This window comes from Triturus cristatus, chromosome 3_2 (assembly GCF_964204655.1).
Source record: "Triturus cristatus chromosome 3_2, aTriCri1.1, whole genome shotgun sequence".
In the NCBI taxonomy this organism is placed as follows: Eukaryota; Metazoa; Chordata; class Amphibia; order Caudata; family Salamandridae; genus Triturus; species Triturus cristatus.
This window is the reverse complement of record NC_140584.1, coordinates 1,002,938,838-1,002,954,951: the sequence shown is the minus strand read 5'-3', so window position 1 is coordinate 1,002,954,951 and position 16,114 is coordinate 1,002,938,838. Positions and strand designations below refer to the sequence as shown.

The window sequence follows — 16,114 nt, the reverse complement described above, 5'->3', positions numbered from 1 at the left end:
CCTTCTTTCGCTAGCACCCTAGTGGGGACACCCTTCTATCACTATCTTCTATCAGCTTTGTAGCGTTTGTTGTGAGTGTGGCCTTGTTTCACTGTAAATCAGACTTTTTTTTAATGCAAGGCACAAGACCGGATTAAACGTGGGTAGACATCATCCACTCACAGTTTTCACAGGGTGGACACTGTTCATCCTGCCAAGAATTTGGGCCCCACTAAAATATGCAGAACTTGTCCCGGTGTAATTTTCCTACATAGGGACACATTCAGCAGCTCCTGCACGTTGTCTGCTTTCCTTTCCAAGCAGCAACTTGCAGCTGGGGAGGGAGGGCTTGTTATTTTACATTCGAGCTGGGCCAAAACAAGGGCCAAACTTGGGGGGCCATCAGGACATTATTTGTTCGAATATTGTGACTGGGCGCTGTCTGGAGCCTCACACCTAGAAGCAAGATGCAATGGAGGGGAAACCAAGCTACACAGCTTATTACTTCTCAAATACTTGAGAGACATGGTTTTGACTCTGTTCGGACCCTGTATATGAGATATGCATGCACTTTAAGAATGTCATGTGTTGGTCTGTGCTGGTATTTACGCAAACAACAATTTAAAGTTAACCATTTTGTTTTATTTCTTATATAGCACTGCTCATCACAGTGTAGATTGTCAGAGCATTTTTCATCACATGCACACGTTATATTTTGACAATAAATTTTAAAAGTGTGTAAATCAATATACAGGATGCGTTACATAATACAGTGAGGGTTACAAAGTGTATGAGTCACATATATTTCATACCTCCCAGTGCTATATTAGAATTACAATTTATGAACTGCAAGTAACAAAAGAATCTCTTTGTTAAAAACAGTAACCCAGTTACTTAACTGCATAAAATGAAAACCTGTCATCTGCATGTTAGATTATGGGCTTTGCAGAAGACACATTAAACCTCTATGCCACTTTAATTAAAAAATGAGACGAGACAAAACACAGATCGCTCCAGCAAATACGTTAACCTCCAGTGTTTATCTTACCATTATTATTGTTCCCTGAGATTAACTAGGCATACAAATATCTCTGCAACAAGTGCCTTAACCCCATAAGATATTTTAAAATGCAGACTTCGTGACCAACTAAGCAGAACAGATTTGCTGCCACATTTTTCCATGGTGTCGATTTCTTTGATGCAGAGTTTTATAAAATTAAAGTATAAGTGGAGGCCCTGAGTTTGCATCTAAGTTGTCAAATTTTTGGCACAATCCCAAATCAAATTCTCATTTGTTAAATCTCGAAGGCACTAAAAAGTACTTGTGAAAGACCTGCTAACTAGATGTGTAAGGTGCTAAGATCGGATGTCACTTACTGTGATGTCATTTTATGTGAGCTCATGGGTTGTGATGCCACTTTCTATGATGTCACATCTTGTGATGCCATATCTTATTATTCCGCTCTGTGATGGTACGTGCAATGAGGTCACTTGCTTACTGCCTAACTTGGTTAGTCCCCCCTAACATTTTTTTGTGCCTTGCTTTTATGCTTGATAGGCTTCAGGAGCAGGCAGTGTCTTTTTGTACTTTGCCTCATTTAGGGCTTTTGTGCCTCTGGCATAAGCTGGATGCGTTTGCTGCACCTCGTGAGACTTACTGTTGCCTTACTACATTACAGTCTTCTAGAACAGTTTGAACTGTAAGACTTTCTCTTTCTGGTGTGGATAAGAGCTTGTTGGATGGTGCCGTACATTTTGGTGCAGCGTCAAGTCTTGGGAGAGGCGATGCCCACTCAATTTCCACCCCATACCTGAGTCAGGGGCCGCAGATGCCAGTGGCCTGCTAAAATCACCATGTTACTGATTCTGAGAGAGCTTATTCCATTGTTCTACTGACTGTGCATAGTCTCACACTTACACTTCTTGTTGCAGGAGAGATCTTCGAGCTGAAAGCAGAGCTGAACAATGAAAAGAAGGAGAAAAGAAAGGAAGCAGTGAAGAAGGTCATTGCTGCCATGACTGTGGGGAAGGATGTCAGGTAACTGAGCAATATGGAAGGGCATGTGAAGCAGAGGCCTGGAAACAATGGCACTTGTAAACATAAGGCTGTCCAGAACCAATAACTTGCATACAACGCTGTGTAATCTAGGAAGGACCAATAACCTTCCTGCTGAAGCATGGTAACTCCCCTGTGGAAAGTCGGGTTTGGTAGCAAATAACAATGCAGCAGAGGTCCTATAAACAATGGAGCTCATAGGTGTATTGTAAAAACAAGCCTGGGCACAGCCAATAGGTCTCGCCTTTTGACTGCTAATGCATACCTATTGACTTTGCTAATGCTTTTTGCTGGTGCTGGTTATCTCGAGCAAAGAGAGGAAAAAAATGCTTATTACGGACACATGTTTTTTTTGTTGTCTGTGTTCCGGATGTATTTACTATGTTTAGATAAGTGTGCTGTAGGTAATAGCTTGTGAGATCTGCCCGTAATAATGTATCTTATTTTTTTGAGAGGAAGTTGTTTGCCAAATAATTGAAGCAGTAGCATTGCATGTTTGTAAAATATGTATTAGTAATACAGTAAAAGTCTGTGTCTATATATATATATGTGTGTGTATATTACCTTCTGGCAGTTGACAGTAGGTAGTTATAGTTAGGACCTTGTTTCAATAGGAAAAGCATTTTTTTACTTGCTTATAACTGGCTTCGTTTGACCAATTGTCATGAAATGTTCCTAAAAAAGTATCAAAGTCGGTTCTGTGTGTCATGGAAAGTTTGGGGGTGATTAGTGCAGTGAGGACCGAGAAATAGGGGTACAACTAAAGGGTGCGTTTATAATGTTAATTCCCATAGGAACATGTTGTTGAACCTACAGCCTGAACTGCTGGACGGAATTACACCTAATTTGGCAGAAAGGTAGATGTTGTTATGTTGATTGTGTTTTTTTTGTTCGGTATAAATCTCTTCAGCCGTTTTCAGACATGTAAGTCAAAAATAACAGTGCTATCTCTGGACGTGAAGCCTTCGCAAAAAAGATGAGCTCGGGCAGGAAAATGCACCGCTGTGATTGGTGCTAACACTTTAACCAGGAAGTGTTGGCACAGCCATCTTGGGACTCTGCTTCACAGAGTCCCCCCTCCCCCCCCCCAAAAAGTGAAAATACCATGACCCCCAAGCAATGGTGTATGGTCCCCCTAAGACTCCGCCACGGCATAAAACCATTTTTTTAAAAAATTGCTGCAAAATCGCAATATTTGCGTTATTTGTGTTTTTTTCAAGTTTGCTTTTAGATAACACCTGGGTGGGCCAGATCCCGGGGGCATGTAATAAATATAGGAGGAGGGGACATGGGGCCCACCTCCTAGGGCCTATCAAAGCCCTAGGGACCCCCACCTTCGCGGGGCAGTAACATTAATATATGTGGGGAGCCTCTCGTCTCTCCCGCTGCACCGGAGACCGCCCCCTACTCTTTAAACATGCCTCTCAGCGCACTGCTGGTGGGGGATGAGGTCCCCTTGCGGGCCTCAGGACTAAAGTGAACTTCACCCCCCAAGCAGCAGTGTGCCAGGAGGTGCGTTTGCAGAGTGGTGGAGAAAGGGGGAGTGGTTTCTGACGATCTCTCAGCAAACCAGCTGTGTGGGTCTTACTGGATGTAACAGCAGGGCTAGTTGGCCCCAAGGACCCTCAAGAGCCAAGGGGACTTCATCCCCCAACTAGTAGTGTGCCGAGGAGGAGTGTTTGCAGAGTGGTGGAGAAAGGGGGTGTGGCCTCCTACCTGGTCTTAGCAATCCTGCTGTGTGGGGCTTACTGGAGGTAACAGGAGGGGTAGTTGGCCCCTAAGGACACCTTTGGGGGCCAACTACCCCTTCTGCTACCTCCAGTAAGTCCCACACAGCAGGACTGTTAAGAAGCCTTTGGAGTCCACACCCTCTTTCTCCACCACTCTACAAACGTGGCTCCTGGTGTACTACTGGTTGGGGGATGATGTCCACTTTACTCCTGAGGGACCTTGGGGGCAAAGAAGCCCTCCTGGTACCTCCAGTAAATCCCACACAGTTTAATTCCTAAGAGCTGGTTGGAAGCCCTGTCCCCTTTCACCACCACTTACTTCCGCGAATACTACTTTAAAAACCATAGAAATTCACTGGAAAAAAAACAAAGATACAAAGATTACAGGGACATTATAGTTAGGAATTGGCATTTAAAAAACCTTAGAAATTCACTGAAAAAACTAAAGGTTACAGGGACGTTATAGTTAGGAAATTGAATTTAAAAAACTAAGAAGTTCACTGACAAAAAGGTTACATGGATGGTATAGGTAGGAAATAGTTTTTTTTTTTACACTTAGAATTTCACTGAAAAAAACAAAAGTTACAGGGATGTTATGGTTAGGCTGACATTTCACTCCTACAAAACCAGTGAAATTCAGCAGTTACAGTTAGCTGAGCTAACTATAAATCGCGTCCCAGCAATGCACTTATTATGGCCTCACATATTACATCACTTATGACATGGTCAGTGATATCACTGATGACCTCTCAAATGACATCACTGATGACATCATCCACAGAATCTGTCCCACCCACTCACACCCCATATAACCTTTCATACACCCATTCCAACTTCCTCACTACTATTCTCATAACCATTGACACACCCATACCAGTTCTTACACACCCACTCACTGATTCATAGGTCTACACACACGTCCACTCATACACCCATTCAGCCACTCACACACTCACTCATAAAGCTACTCACTCACCTATAGAGTCAATCACACAGTCATTTACTTACCTATACAGATATACACAAACCCACTCACTTATTCATACAGGTACTAACACATACTCGCTTACTGATACAGTCACTTATAAGTACACACTCGCCCATACTGCCACTATCACAATCCCTCACTCACACAGTCACTCATATACTCCAACACACACCTATACTGCCTTTCACATATCCATTTACTCACCCATATACCACTGACGCATCCATTCACTCAGCGGCACAGCCATGCACACTTAGTCACCTATACAGCCCCTCACTTATCTACTCATTAACCCATACAGCCACTGACTCACCCAGTCACTCATCCACACAGACACTCAAACACCCATACAGGTACTCGGACAACCAACCAATCACCCATACAGCCACTCATGTTCCCACTCACCAACCCATACAGCCACTTAGACCCCATGTGACAGACTGATACAGACGTTCTCAAAACCTAGTCACTCATCCATACATTACCTGAGACACCTAATCAATTACTTATACAGACAGTCATATACCCACCGATTCATCAATACACCTTGCTATATAAATAGTTAATACTCGTAAATATTTTAAAAACACTCACAGTCACTGGATGATGTTATTTGGAATGTCATCAGTAATGTCACTGACCATGTTATGAGTGATATAATGTGATAGGTCATAAGCAGTGCATTTCGGGGGCGCGAGTTATAGTTTGCTCCGCTAACTATAACTGCTAAATTTCACTTGTTTTGTACTAGTGAAATGTCAGCCTAACTATAACGTCCCTGTAACCTTTGGGTTTATCAATGGAAAAAAAATATTATATGTGTGTTTGTTTTAACACATCATGTGTCCAATATGTTTTCTATAATCTATGATTGGGACACAGTATATATTTTAAAGAAAAATGGCGCTTACTAGATTGAGAAAGGCTGCTGTGTCAGTCGAAACGCGTCTCTCCTTTCTGCTGGGAGGCCCTTTACCATAAAAAAAAAAAGACCTAATCCAGCAGTTCTCATGTGCGTGCTCTTCCTGGTAAAGCAGGAGTTGTGTTGTGTGAGATATATCATCCACTGACGGACACGTCTCTGCCCCCTAGCCTCCATCAACGAAGGCCAGGGGGCCAAAACATGTCTGTCAGTTTGTTACACTTATGGTTGCTGTAGGAAAGTAGGATTTACTTTTTATGGTTACCCCCACTTTTTGCTTGATATGAAGCTGTTTTTGACTAGTCTGACTGGGATCCTGTTAATCGGGACCCCAGTCTATCTGCTTTCTCCCTAAAATGTTGTGTTCAGTACTTGGGTACATCCCAGGTTGGATACTGGGGTACCCTTGTCAGCCCCTAGTATGTGGTACCCATGTACCCAGGGCATAGGTACCCCAGAGGTCTCCCATGGGCTGCAGCATGTATTATGCCACCCATGAGAGACCATTCAAAATGGAACTACATGCCTGCCATTGCAGCCTGTGTAAGTTGGTGCATGCACCACTTACTAAATATATAGGTTTTCTATATCTTGGGTCACTGCACTTTAAAACCTATAAGTCACCCCTATAGTAGGTCTTAGCAATCATGAAGGTAGGGTGTTTGGTTCTAAGTGAGAGAGTGCCCCTGCATGAGCAGGACACCCCTGCAGCCCACGGAGCCCATTTTCCCAGGTTGTCAGTGAAGCAGCCATATACTGTATAGAGGAGCACCGTGTAATTACGTGATGACCATCTCGAAAAACGGCTGCAACGAATCATATCATGTTTGGTATCAAAGTATGTTGGAATCATACCTCCCACATGTAAACGGTGTGGGAGGTATGATTCCAAGCACTGGAAGAGCCCTCTGTTAGGCTCTCAATGTGATAGATGCCAACCTTCTAGTCCCGGACAGCACAAAATTATTGCTGCCGACCAGAAACACATTTCTGCCCTCCTGCTGCTGAGCCAAGCTCGAGCAGAAGAAGTAGGAACAATAGGCATGCTGTCACAGGGGAGATGGTCAAGGATTTTTCGGACCGGGTGGGTGCGCTTGCCAGCGCCTGAAAGTCTGCATGAGGGGCACATTTTGTGTTCTTGTGCATAGTCCAGTTCAAGCAATTTCTGGGTGCCATGGGCTCCCGCTCAGGCGTGAAAATGGACAAAGGACTAGGGAGTAACCTCCCTCCTGCCCAGACCCTTCCCTGGGAGGGTCACCTGAATCTTCCTAACCCTTCCCATAGGGCTTACCTGGGTGTAGGTCCCTGGATTCGTTGTCTGATAAGATTCAGATCAGACACCACTGCACTTCTACCGTCTGGGCACTCTGGACTTCGTTTGGGCCTCACTTCGTCTCCCTTCCAGTCTGCTGCTTTGTCTGTTCCAGTGCATCATACAGGAACCTCCAAGGCCCGTGAAGCATCAAAGACAACTGATGGAATCTCCCTTGGAGTGAAGGAGTCACTCCACTGCATTCGCAGGCACCTCAACTAAGTCGACTAGTCTGCAGATCCTGAGCTCCTCTGGACTCAACTCCGTGGGCTCTGCAACATAGGTGGTGGTTTTTCACAGCTCCTGAGGCCTGCTCTACCCTCTCACCAAGTTTTAGGCCAGCATTTCTCGTCGGGGTTGCAATAACTGAACCCCTGGGTACCGCGCCCAACTTGCAGTTGAAAATGCTTGTTTGCAAAAAGATCTTCGGGCTGCAAGTAGCCCCAACCTCGAACATGTCCTGTGAGCAGAATCTTGAGCCACACTGCATTGTGTGCATCGTGCTCTGCATCCTTTGGAGAGCTGCTTGAGGTCCTCTCATGACTCCAGTGCCTCTGGCCTGTGGGTCCACTTGAGAGTCACACTTGTTTCTTTTGGGCTCCCTGCCTTCGGTGAGTCCCCTCAACCTTGCTGGTCCAGGCGTTGCTCCTTCTTTGATTCCTGCGTGCTTGCCTTTGGTGGACTTCAGGGTCCACCGGGAAGGGTCCTCAATTTATAAAAATCCAACCGCGACTTGCACATAGACTTGTACGGAGCACCCGGTCGTGTTCCTACACTGCATACGCTCTCCATGGGGTTCCTATCTACTTACCCTGGGTGGTTCTGTGGGTCCCCTGCATTTCCACGTCCTCTTGACACGGTCTTGACTCGAGTCATGATTTTTATACCACTTTTTAGGTCTCACCTGAGCCAGCGCATGCGCATGTGCTGCTCTGGCAAGACATTTAGTAAGCGGCTTCTCGAAGTGCTACCAAAGCGGCCAACAGCTTGCGGTTACGTGCACAAGCGCGCGCCCCACTCTCCACCTCTCCAATAACTGCTACGCGCGCATCCCTCGCGTGCTTTGCACAGAGCGCGTCATCGCGATCACTTTCGCTTTCACTGCGATGACTTTTGCGGCCGAGCGGCCAATGTTTGTTTCAGGTTGATGCCATGAGGATTTGGAAACAATGCGTTTTTCCTATTTCGTTTTAAGCCACCGCCCAAAAAACAAACAAAAACAAAACACACGTCCCACCACGCTCTTTGTTGCTGTCTCTGTGTTATAAAATCTCTTCCTTGCTTATCCCCCCAACATCCCTTCCCCCACCCCACACATGCACACACATTCCCTCCATGGCCCATGTTGCTTTATCCTTCATGTGGTTCTCTCCCACTCGCTCCTTCGTTGCTCCATCCCCACCCTCTTTTAAAAAAAAAATGTATTTCATTTTTAATTAAGCAAATTGCTTTGGACACTTCTGGCTTTTGTGGCGTTTCTTTTTCTTGGATTTTAATTTACCAATCCATATCGGATCGATAAATACAACATAAATGGTGACTGCGTCATTTTGTAGGTGTACATGTCATGAAACATATACCGAAAGGCGCTCCTGCATCATTGCGCATTTTTCCCCCATTTGGCACGTTGTGCAGCATCCTCAAAATACACTGTTTTATTGGCAAAGCCAATTGGTCCTAAAAGGAGAGCTTGAATTACATGATGCTGGGGAGAATAAAATATTTCACAAGCCCAGACCAAAACAAGCATTAAAAATGCAATAGGTCTCGCCTTTTATTAAGTTAAAGCCATTTGCTTTGCTATAAAATAGAATTAGCAAAGCAAATGGTGTTAACTTAATCAAAGGCGAGATCTATTGCATTTTCAATGCTTGTTTATTTCAATCATGGGGTGCAGCCTTTACATATTCTGCATGTGATGTCTCATTATGTGTGGTCTGGTTTTAAGACCTGCTCACATTTTAAAGCATCAGATTTAATTGTGCCACTCAGCAGTTTACCTTGCAGCAATCTGTGCGCAGACTGCAGGGCATGCTTTGAAAGTCTTCAGAAAACCTTTATCCTTATTCGGTAGAGAAAATTGGTGTTAGTGAATGGACAACAGCAGTATTGTTCATTACGAAAAGCTTTGGTAGTTAGTTATTCAACAGTTGTGTCTAATACCTATATAATACAAGTCCCCCTTTCTGCATGTTAATTAACAGACTAGTGCAGTGGGCCTACTATGCAGCCATGTTGGTTGGGGCTTGTGTCACACTGCCTTTAGCTGCTGTGGAAGTCCTATGAGCTCCAGGAATTAGTACACTTGTACACAGAGGGGTTTAAACAGGGTCTGGAGTAACTCCTATTAAATGTAAATGGAGGTTTATTCGCCAGATTATGGTTTTATTGGGAGAGAGTTACACATTTACGAGTTAGAGTTGAGGATGCAAAATTGCCAGTAATGTGCAGGACACCAAATATTAGGAGTAAAATTATCAATATTTTTTGGGTGGACACATTTATCCGATTTTGAAAGCTAAAAGTCCTGCTTTTTGTTGGGTAAATGTGTTGTTTTGCTGGTCCTTTTTCTAGGGCAGCCTGGGCCCCAGGTTCACTGATTTCTAGTGCTGGCCTGGACATGAATTTAGATTGACCTCAGGCCCAGTTGTAGGTCAGCCTGGGCACTGACCTGGAATCTTTTGCCTAAATTTATGACTTTGAAATCTGGTGTTCATTGCTCTAGAGTGTGCAGGATATTCAGTTAAGAAAACACTTTGGGGAGCACAGAGTTGCCGGTAGCATGCTGGATACCAAACGTTCGGATATCATTTTCAGGATTTGACAGACCGCATTTTGAATGCCAGATGTGCACTTTTGTGGCTCTTCTTGCAGGTATAATGATCCCTGTATGAGAGCAGCAAGATACAGCACAACTTTTGAACCCACCTGGCACCTAATTTAGAGCGCCGGGAGATTTGCTGTATAGCAGTCTGTAATCAAAATTAGAGCGACCTTGGGCTTAGATTTACAAGAACAGTAGAGCTATTGTCCGATTCAGAGCTGCTTGGGTCCTGGGTTTAGTGTCACCGAGGGTCACATTCAGGAAAACTTGGAGGACGGATTTAGAACACTCTGGGGCTCACGTTTAGAGTTGTTTATGCCCAGAATCTTCCAGGTTTAAAATGGAGCCTCAGTGTGTGACTTTTGTTAGACTAATAGATGGACCCAGTGCTTAATTTGAACCAGTGGTTACTGATGGGGCCCGCCGCCACGCATTTTTGGGGACCACAACTGTACTTTTCCTCAACAGACTTTTATCCACAGCAATTGAGAGAAACGCCCAATGGGGGGGAAAACGTATGAAGAGAGAGACCGGAAAAAATATGACCATAGCAGAAAGCAGAGATGAACAAGAAGCTGCAGAGTTCCCATCAAGTGGCAGGTGTGTCTCGGGTGGAGTAAAGATGCATGGGGTGAAATCTAGACTACACAGCCTTTCTAATCGGAACCCTGACTTTCATTAGCACTAGCCGCGGCCTTCTGAGCCCAACTTTGGGCCCCGGCACTGCATATTTGACAAATTAAGCACTGGATGGTTCCATGCATTAGCATAGCTCACCTGGTTAGGCTGGAGGCCGAGTTTCCATACTGCCCGAACTAGATCCACAAACAAGAACTGTTGCATTTCTAAGTTGTTGGGGAGCTCTTGACTGCAATTACAAGTTTACTAGTCAAAAGTTGGCTTCCCTCCCACCGTGTCCGTATGGAAGGAGAACATGGACTGGTGCATGTTCAGGGAGAAGACTGTGTATGTGGCTCGTGGTAAACCGGGGGCATGGGGTAGAATCTGGGGGTCAGTGGAATGTGTATCGAGGGACTATCTGTTCTCCCCCCCCTGGTGGATACGTCTGAGGTGGCCTTGTCCCCCTGATCCCTGAGGGTTCCTTGCCTATTTCGTTCATCTGAGTATAGATTTGGTTCTCCCGTGGCCCCTCCCCCTCCCTCTCAGGCCTCCCTTTTATTGACCACCCTTGGGTGGTCGGGTGTGGAGTTCCCCTGCTGTGGTTAGACGCCCTTTCAATGTTTTTCGCCTTGTTTTTTGTTTTTCTTTACTTTTGTTGATATTGATGTTAAAAGGGTGTATCCTGACTTCCCTTATGTGCAGTCTGATCTCGTGTGCTTTAGCGGAGCCCCTGTGGGCCAGCCATTGTTTTTGAACTGCTTGATCATTTTGAATACTAGCGGCCGGCCCAGGTGGTTGTAGGCCCGTGCTTGTACCTTTTTCTCTGCGCAATAAACCTTTTGGAAAAAAAAAAAAAAAAAAAGTTGGCTTCCCTTTCTCACATACAAAGAACGTGGCTTTCTTTCATCACTGACAATAATAGGTAAGGAAGTGTACATCTCGCTGTGATAATGTATTCCCGTGTCTTGGTAACACAACAAAAGGAATGCTTACAAAGAGTGACATAAAACAGAAACTTGGAACTTTCTAAAGCGACCTGTAATCGAAGATGCAAGAGACACTGGCGGGTCTCCCGAGATGAGGGTCTCGCGAGATGACTTGACACTTCGTTTTCAGCAGTGGGCATAAAGTGTCATCGGTGGGCCTTTCTACGTAGAGCGACTGCATTTCGGGCAGGCCTGTTTTCTGCATTTCTGGTGCGTACTGGTGGTGGTCTGAGCCCGCCCTCGCTACAGGAAACTCTTATCAGAAGGCAGCGGGGAGCCATTCCGCAGCTCTGGGAGGGGTCCGATTAGATGTCGCTTCGAGAGGCACATTTTAATCCTCTCGAAAGCCGGCAGTGAAAAGCTGAGCGTCTGCCAACTCTCTCCAATATGTTCCACTTGTCCTGTTAATTCCAGGCTCTTGGCGTCGTCACTTTGAATGTCGAGACGCGGTGCGAAACTAAAGGGCAAAGGCTTGCTTGCGGCGTCATCGTGTCCCCAGTTATCAAATCGGCAAGCGTGACGGCTTCGTATATGGCCTGTCGGTGCCCTTACCTGTCTAGGCCCCGTTTCAGATATTCATGATTGATAGGAAGCACGCCCCTTACCTAATCTCAAAACCTCCCATTGGTGCCCAACCGTGCCCTTTCAACAGGACTCAAAATTAACATTGAAGTCTGATTGCACCTTGATGCCACGTGTAGCACTGTTCGTTAAGACCCTCATTACGAGTGCCCCCTTGAACCTGACAGGGCGGCTGCCAGACATTACCGGCACCAGTGGGTCTGTAAGATCCGCTGGAACCCCATGAGTGCACAGTTTTTCACCTGGCACCAAGCCTTGTCCGGTTGAAACCTTTTTATTAATTTAGGACAACATTGAAAGCAGGTTTAGAATACTATGGGGCTCACGTTTAAAGTTGCCTATGCCCAGAGACCCAGAAACTTCCAGGCTTAAATTTGAGCCACAATGTGTGCATTTTTTAGAAAAATAAATAGTTTGTTCCGGTGTAAAGGTATCGGAGCGCTTTACATGAGCACCAGTTGCTTTACAGACGGACACACAATGTTTTATTTTGTTAGGTACGGGGATTAAGAGATTTACCCAGAAACACCGGATGTTGAGCGTCCCTGCCGAGGCTCAAACCCTGTTCCCAAGCTTCGATGTCGACCGCTCTAGCAGTTAGGTCACGTCCAATCCTTGAATAAATGGTGAAAACGTGTGACAATCGGCGCAGAAATGTGGCTTTCAGTATATGTGCTCTCTCTTCCAAATTGTGCACCAGTGAAAAGGAGCTCGGTTGTGCCTGTGGCATAAGTGACTCAGGTGACTTATGGGGAAATATGTTTCAATGTCGGTCACTGCTCTGAGGTAATCCGCAGTAGAAATCACAGCAGGAGCAAGGTGAAAGAGGATGACGCTGATAAGGAAAGTGGCAGTGTAGGTCGAAGAAATTAGCCCTCCCTAATTCTTCCATTCTGTACTTGAACCTTTCTCCCCTTTCTGCCTCAGAATGATTCTCCTTCATGTATTTGCAGTCGTCTGGCATTGCACGCTGGCTGACTCCTGCACCCCCATCGACTCTGTGTCATGAGCTTGTCCGATTCCCTGTGCGACCCCTTCTGCCGACTATTTTGGGCATTTCCTATTTTGGCACCAAAGCTGCGGTCATGGGCAGTGGCCTAGTTCAGTCTCTCTCGGCTGGCCTTTAATTCCGCTTTCTCCTCGCCTGACCAGTTGTCAAGAGCAGACCATGAAAATGAATGCGTTCCCCCATCTGTCCGGTCTATGATATGGAAATCCAAGTCCACCAGCACGAAGGGTGCGGCAGTGGCCGGACAGGCCCTTTATACAACAACATGGAGAGCAGGCTGCAACCTTGAATTCATTCTGTGCCTCTCCTGTTCTGTCCTCGCCCATCCCCCATCCCCTTCAACACTTGCAGTACATTACAAGGCTCCCACAGAAGGAAGGCTAATTGAAAACAGATTTATTCTCGTTTACAGCTGGCATTTCCTGAGTCTCATTATATACAGAGCTCCCTCGGATGCGATCTCTTACGAAATGGAAATAACAAGCACAGTCCGCTTTCACTTTAGTCCGTCGTGAAAGCTTTCTTGTCTTTATGGGGACATGTGTTTTGAAACACATGGCCCCATAAAGATAAGAAAGCTTTCACGGCAGAAGGAAGGCAGACGAGCCCGTCCAAATGGGACAGCTCAGAAAGCCGAACGAAAATGTCACCAACACCTCTTTTCCAATGGTGACGCCAGCCAATGGAAAAGAGGGGCGGGGCTTAATGCCCTTTACAGAAAATACCCCAAATCATGAAATCTCGCCAGCGAGACTGCGCATGTGCGCAGTCCACGCCAGGCGAGACCTAAAAAAGGAGCGGAGATTGGCTTCTGCAGACTGAAGTACTAGCAAACCCTTGTGACCTCGTAGACAAAGAAACCTGGCAGCTATTATCTCATGGCCACTTAAAAACAAGCATTGGCATAGCCAATAGGTCTCGCCTTTGCGACCTTATAAGTGTATGGCCATGCAACAGTTGATGCTGTTGCACCAAGGATATTGTGCTGCATAACTAAATACTTATAAGGTCCCAAAAGCGAGACCTATTGGCTATGCCAATGCTTGTTTAGTATATATTTTGGTACCCCCTATTGGGCCACTGTGTATTTCGTGCTATTTACTGTGTTTCTTTGCTAAAGTATTGTGTGCATTGTGTTTATCTTCGTGTTGGAGATACTTGAACATTCCAGAGAGTATTAAATAATAAATACATATGTTTATAAATACTTGGTGTGGTTCTTTTCACTTAATCTATAGTATAAGATTGCATTTTGGTCAAACAAGCTGCTTAACGCTCCTTCTGGACTAAGCCTGAAGGCTGCTCTCCACAGCGACTACTTGGAGAGCTTTCTAAGGTTGTCTAAGACCTCTTAAATCACCATAAGGGTTGTCTGGACTGGTGCAAGGTGCCCACTTACATTAGTAGACATCATATACCAGGCCAGCCTCTCACATTGGCGTGCAGTGTTTGGGTTTCGAGCTTGCATCGTTTTACCAAATAAATCTTTGCATTGATTTATTAAAAAAACTATCAGCACTGCTAGGCACATATAAGCTTACAATAAGTAAGTTCTACTGAACTTGGGGTTGGGTAAGTCAAGGGTCTAGCACACCCTTTCTCCAACCTAAGAGAGTTTAGTTCCCACTAGGTTAGGAAGGTGCAACACCACACCACACTTCGTATGCCTTCCAAAGGAGATGCCAGTGGCTCTCTGACTGTTGGATACAGTGAACTTTCGTTCCAAGAACTGAAAGCACTGTGTGCCTCTAGAAAGTTGAAGACAGGGAAAAGAGCCACAACTCAATGCCTCTTAGAAGTGTTACTGCTGGATGACCTCAGGAAATCTTCAGGGTCAGATGAGCAGGATAGAGTGGGTGCGACAGGGCACGAGGATAGGCCAGGAGGGGATGCCCCCTTTGACCTAGAATCTAACCCTGACCAGGTGGAGCCTGATGGCTCCCACCTGGACAATTCAGACCTCCCAGAGGAGAACACAGGTGGCTTAGAGGATGCCATCTTTAATCCTCCTGGGAAGGTGCAGAGTAGGACAGTGAGGTCTAGCCTACTCTTCAGAATCCAGTGGCTCAGGACAGTCAGCAGGGACCTCCATTTCTCAGAGAAAGCGGAACTCTTTGGATAGGGAGTACCGACTTCTGGAGCTTACAAAAGGAAGGCTTAGACTCAAGTAAGAGCAGTTGGCCCTTGACAGAGAGTCCCTAGAAGTCCAGAGAGCTAGGAAAAAGTTGGGACTAGAGTCCCATGGTGGCAGCAAAAGTGTCCCTAGAGTTACGGGCCATTCCTTTGAACATAGGAACCTGAACAAGATTGTCCCTCCCTACCATGTTGTGGATGACATTCACAAATGGATAACTTCTTTAAAGAGGGCCTGTAAAGTTCAGAGGGTCCCTCAAGAGCAGTGGGCAGCTATCTTCTGGCTCTCCTTTGCTGACAAAGGTAGAGATAATCTCCTCACTGTTAGAGAAGAGGATACTGACAATTACTCTGTTTTGAAAGGTGGTCTCATTGATGGGTTTGGCTTAACCACTGAACAGTACAGGATTACGTTCAGAGACCCCCAGAAAGCACAGAACTAGGACTGGGTAGATTTTGTGGATAGTGCCGTTAAGGCTCTGGAAGGTTGGTTGCTTGGCAGCAGAGTGCATGACTATCAAGGATTGAAGAGGTGTGGTGCCACGGCCAGGGCGACTGACTCCGGAATCTGGGGTTCACGGTTCGATCCCTGGCGCCGGCGGCAGATTAGCCCAGCACCATGTGACTCTGGGCAATAGCTTGCTTAATCTTCCCGACGGCCCCCAGCGCCTAGAGACCCTTACGGGTGATTGTTCACGCTTTACAAATGTGGATTATTATTATATTATAATTTGATTATGAGGGAGCAGTTCCTTAATAATTGTCAAAATCAGCTTTTGCATCAATACCTGGTGGACTCAGCTCTGACTTCTCCCAAAGAATTGGGAAAGAAGGTTCTTTTCAATTAATCTATACTATAAGATTACATGCTAGTAAAACAAGCTGCTGTACATTCCTTCTGGACTAAGCCTGAAGGCTTCTCTCCACAGCTACCACTTAGAGAGCTTTCCAAGTTTTTCTGAAACCTCTTAA

At 45.6% G+C, this 16,114-nt stretch overlaps 1 protein-coding gene across 2 annotated transcripts in view; it reads left to right on the top strand.

The window, feature by feature from the left end:
- Positions 1-16,114, top strand: part of AP2B1 (adaptor related protein complex 2 subunit beta 1) — a 575,856-nt gene that overhangs the window by 66,650 nt on the left and 493,092 nt on the right. For both annotated transcript variants that reach the window (XM_085649631.1, XM_085649630.1), the window contains exon 3: positions 1,912-2,017. In XM_085649631.1, the coding sequence (XP_085505757.1) occupies positions 1,912-2,017 (106 nt within the window). The remainder of the gene's footprint in view (positions 1-1,911; positions 2,018-16,114) is intronic.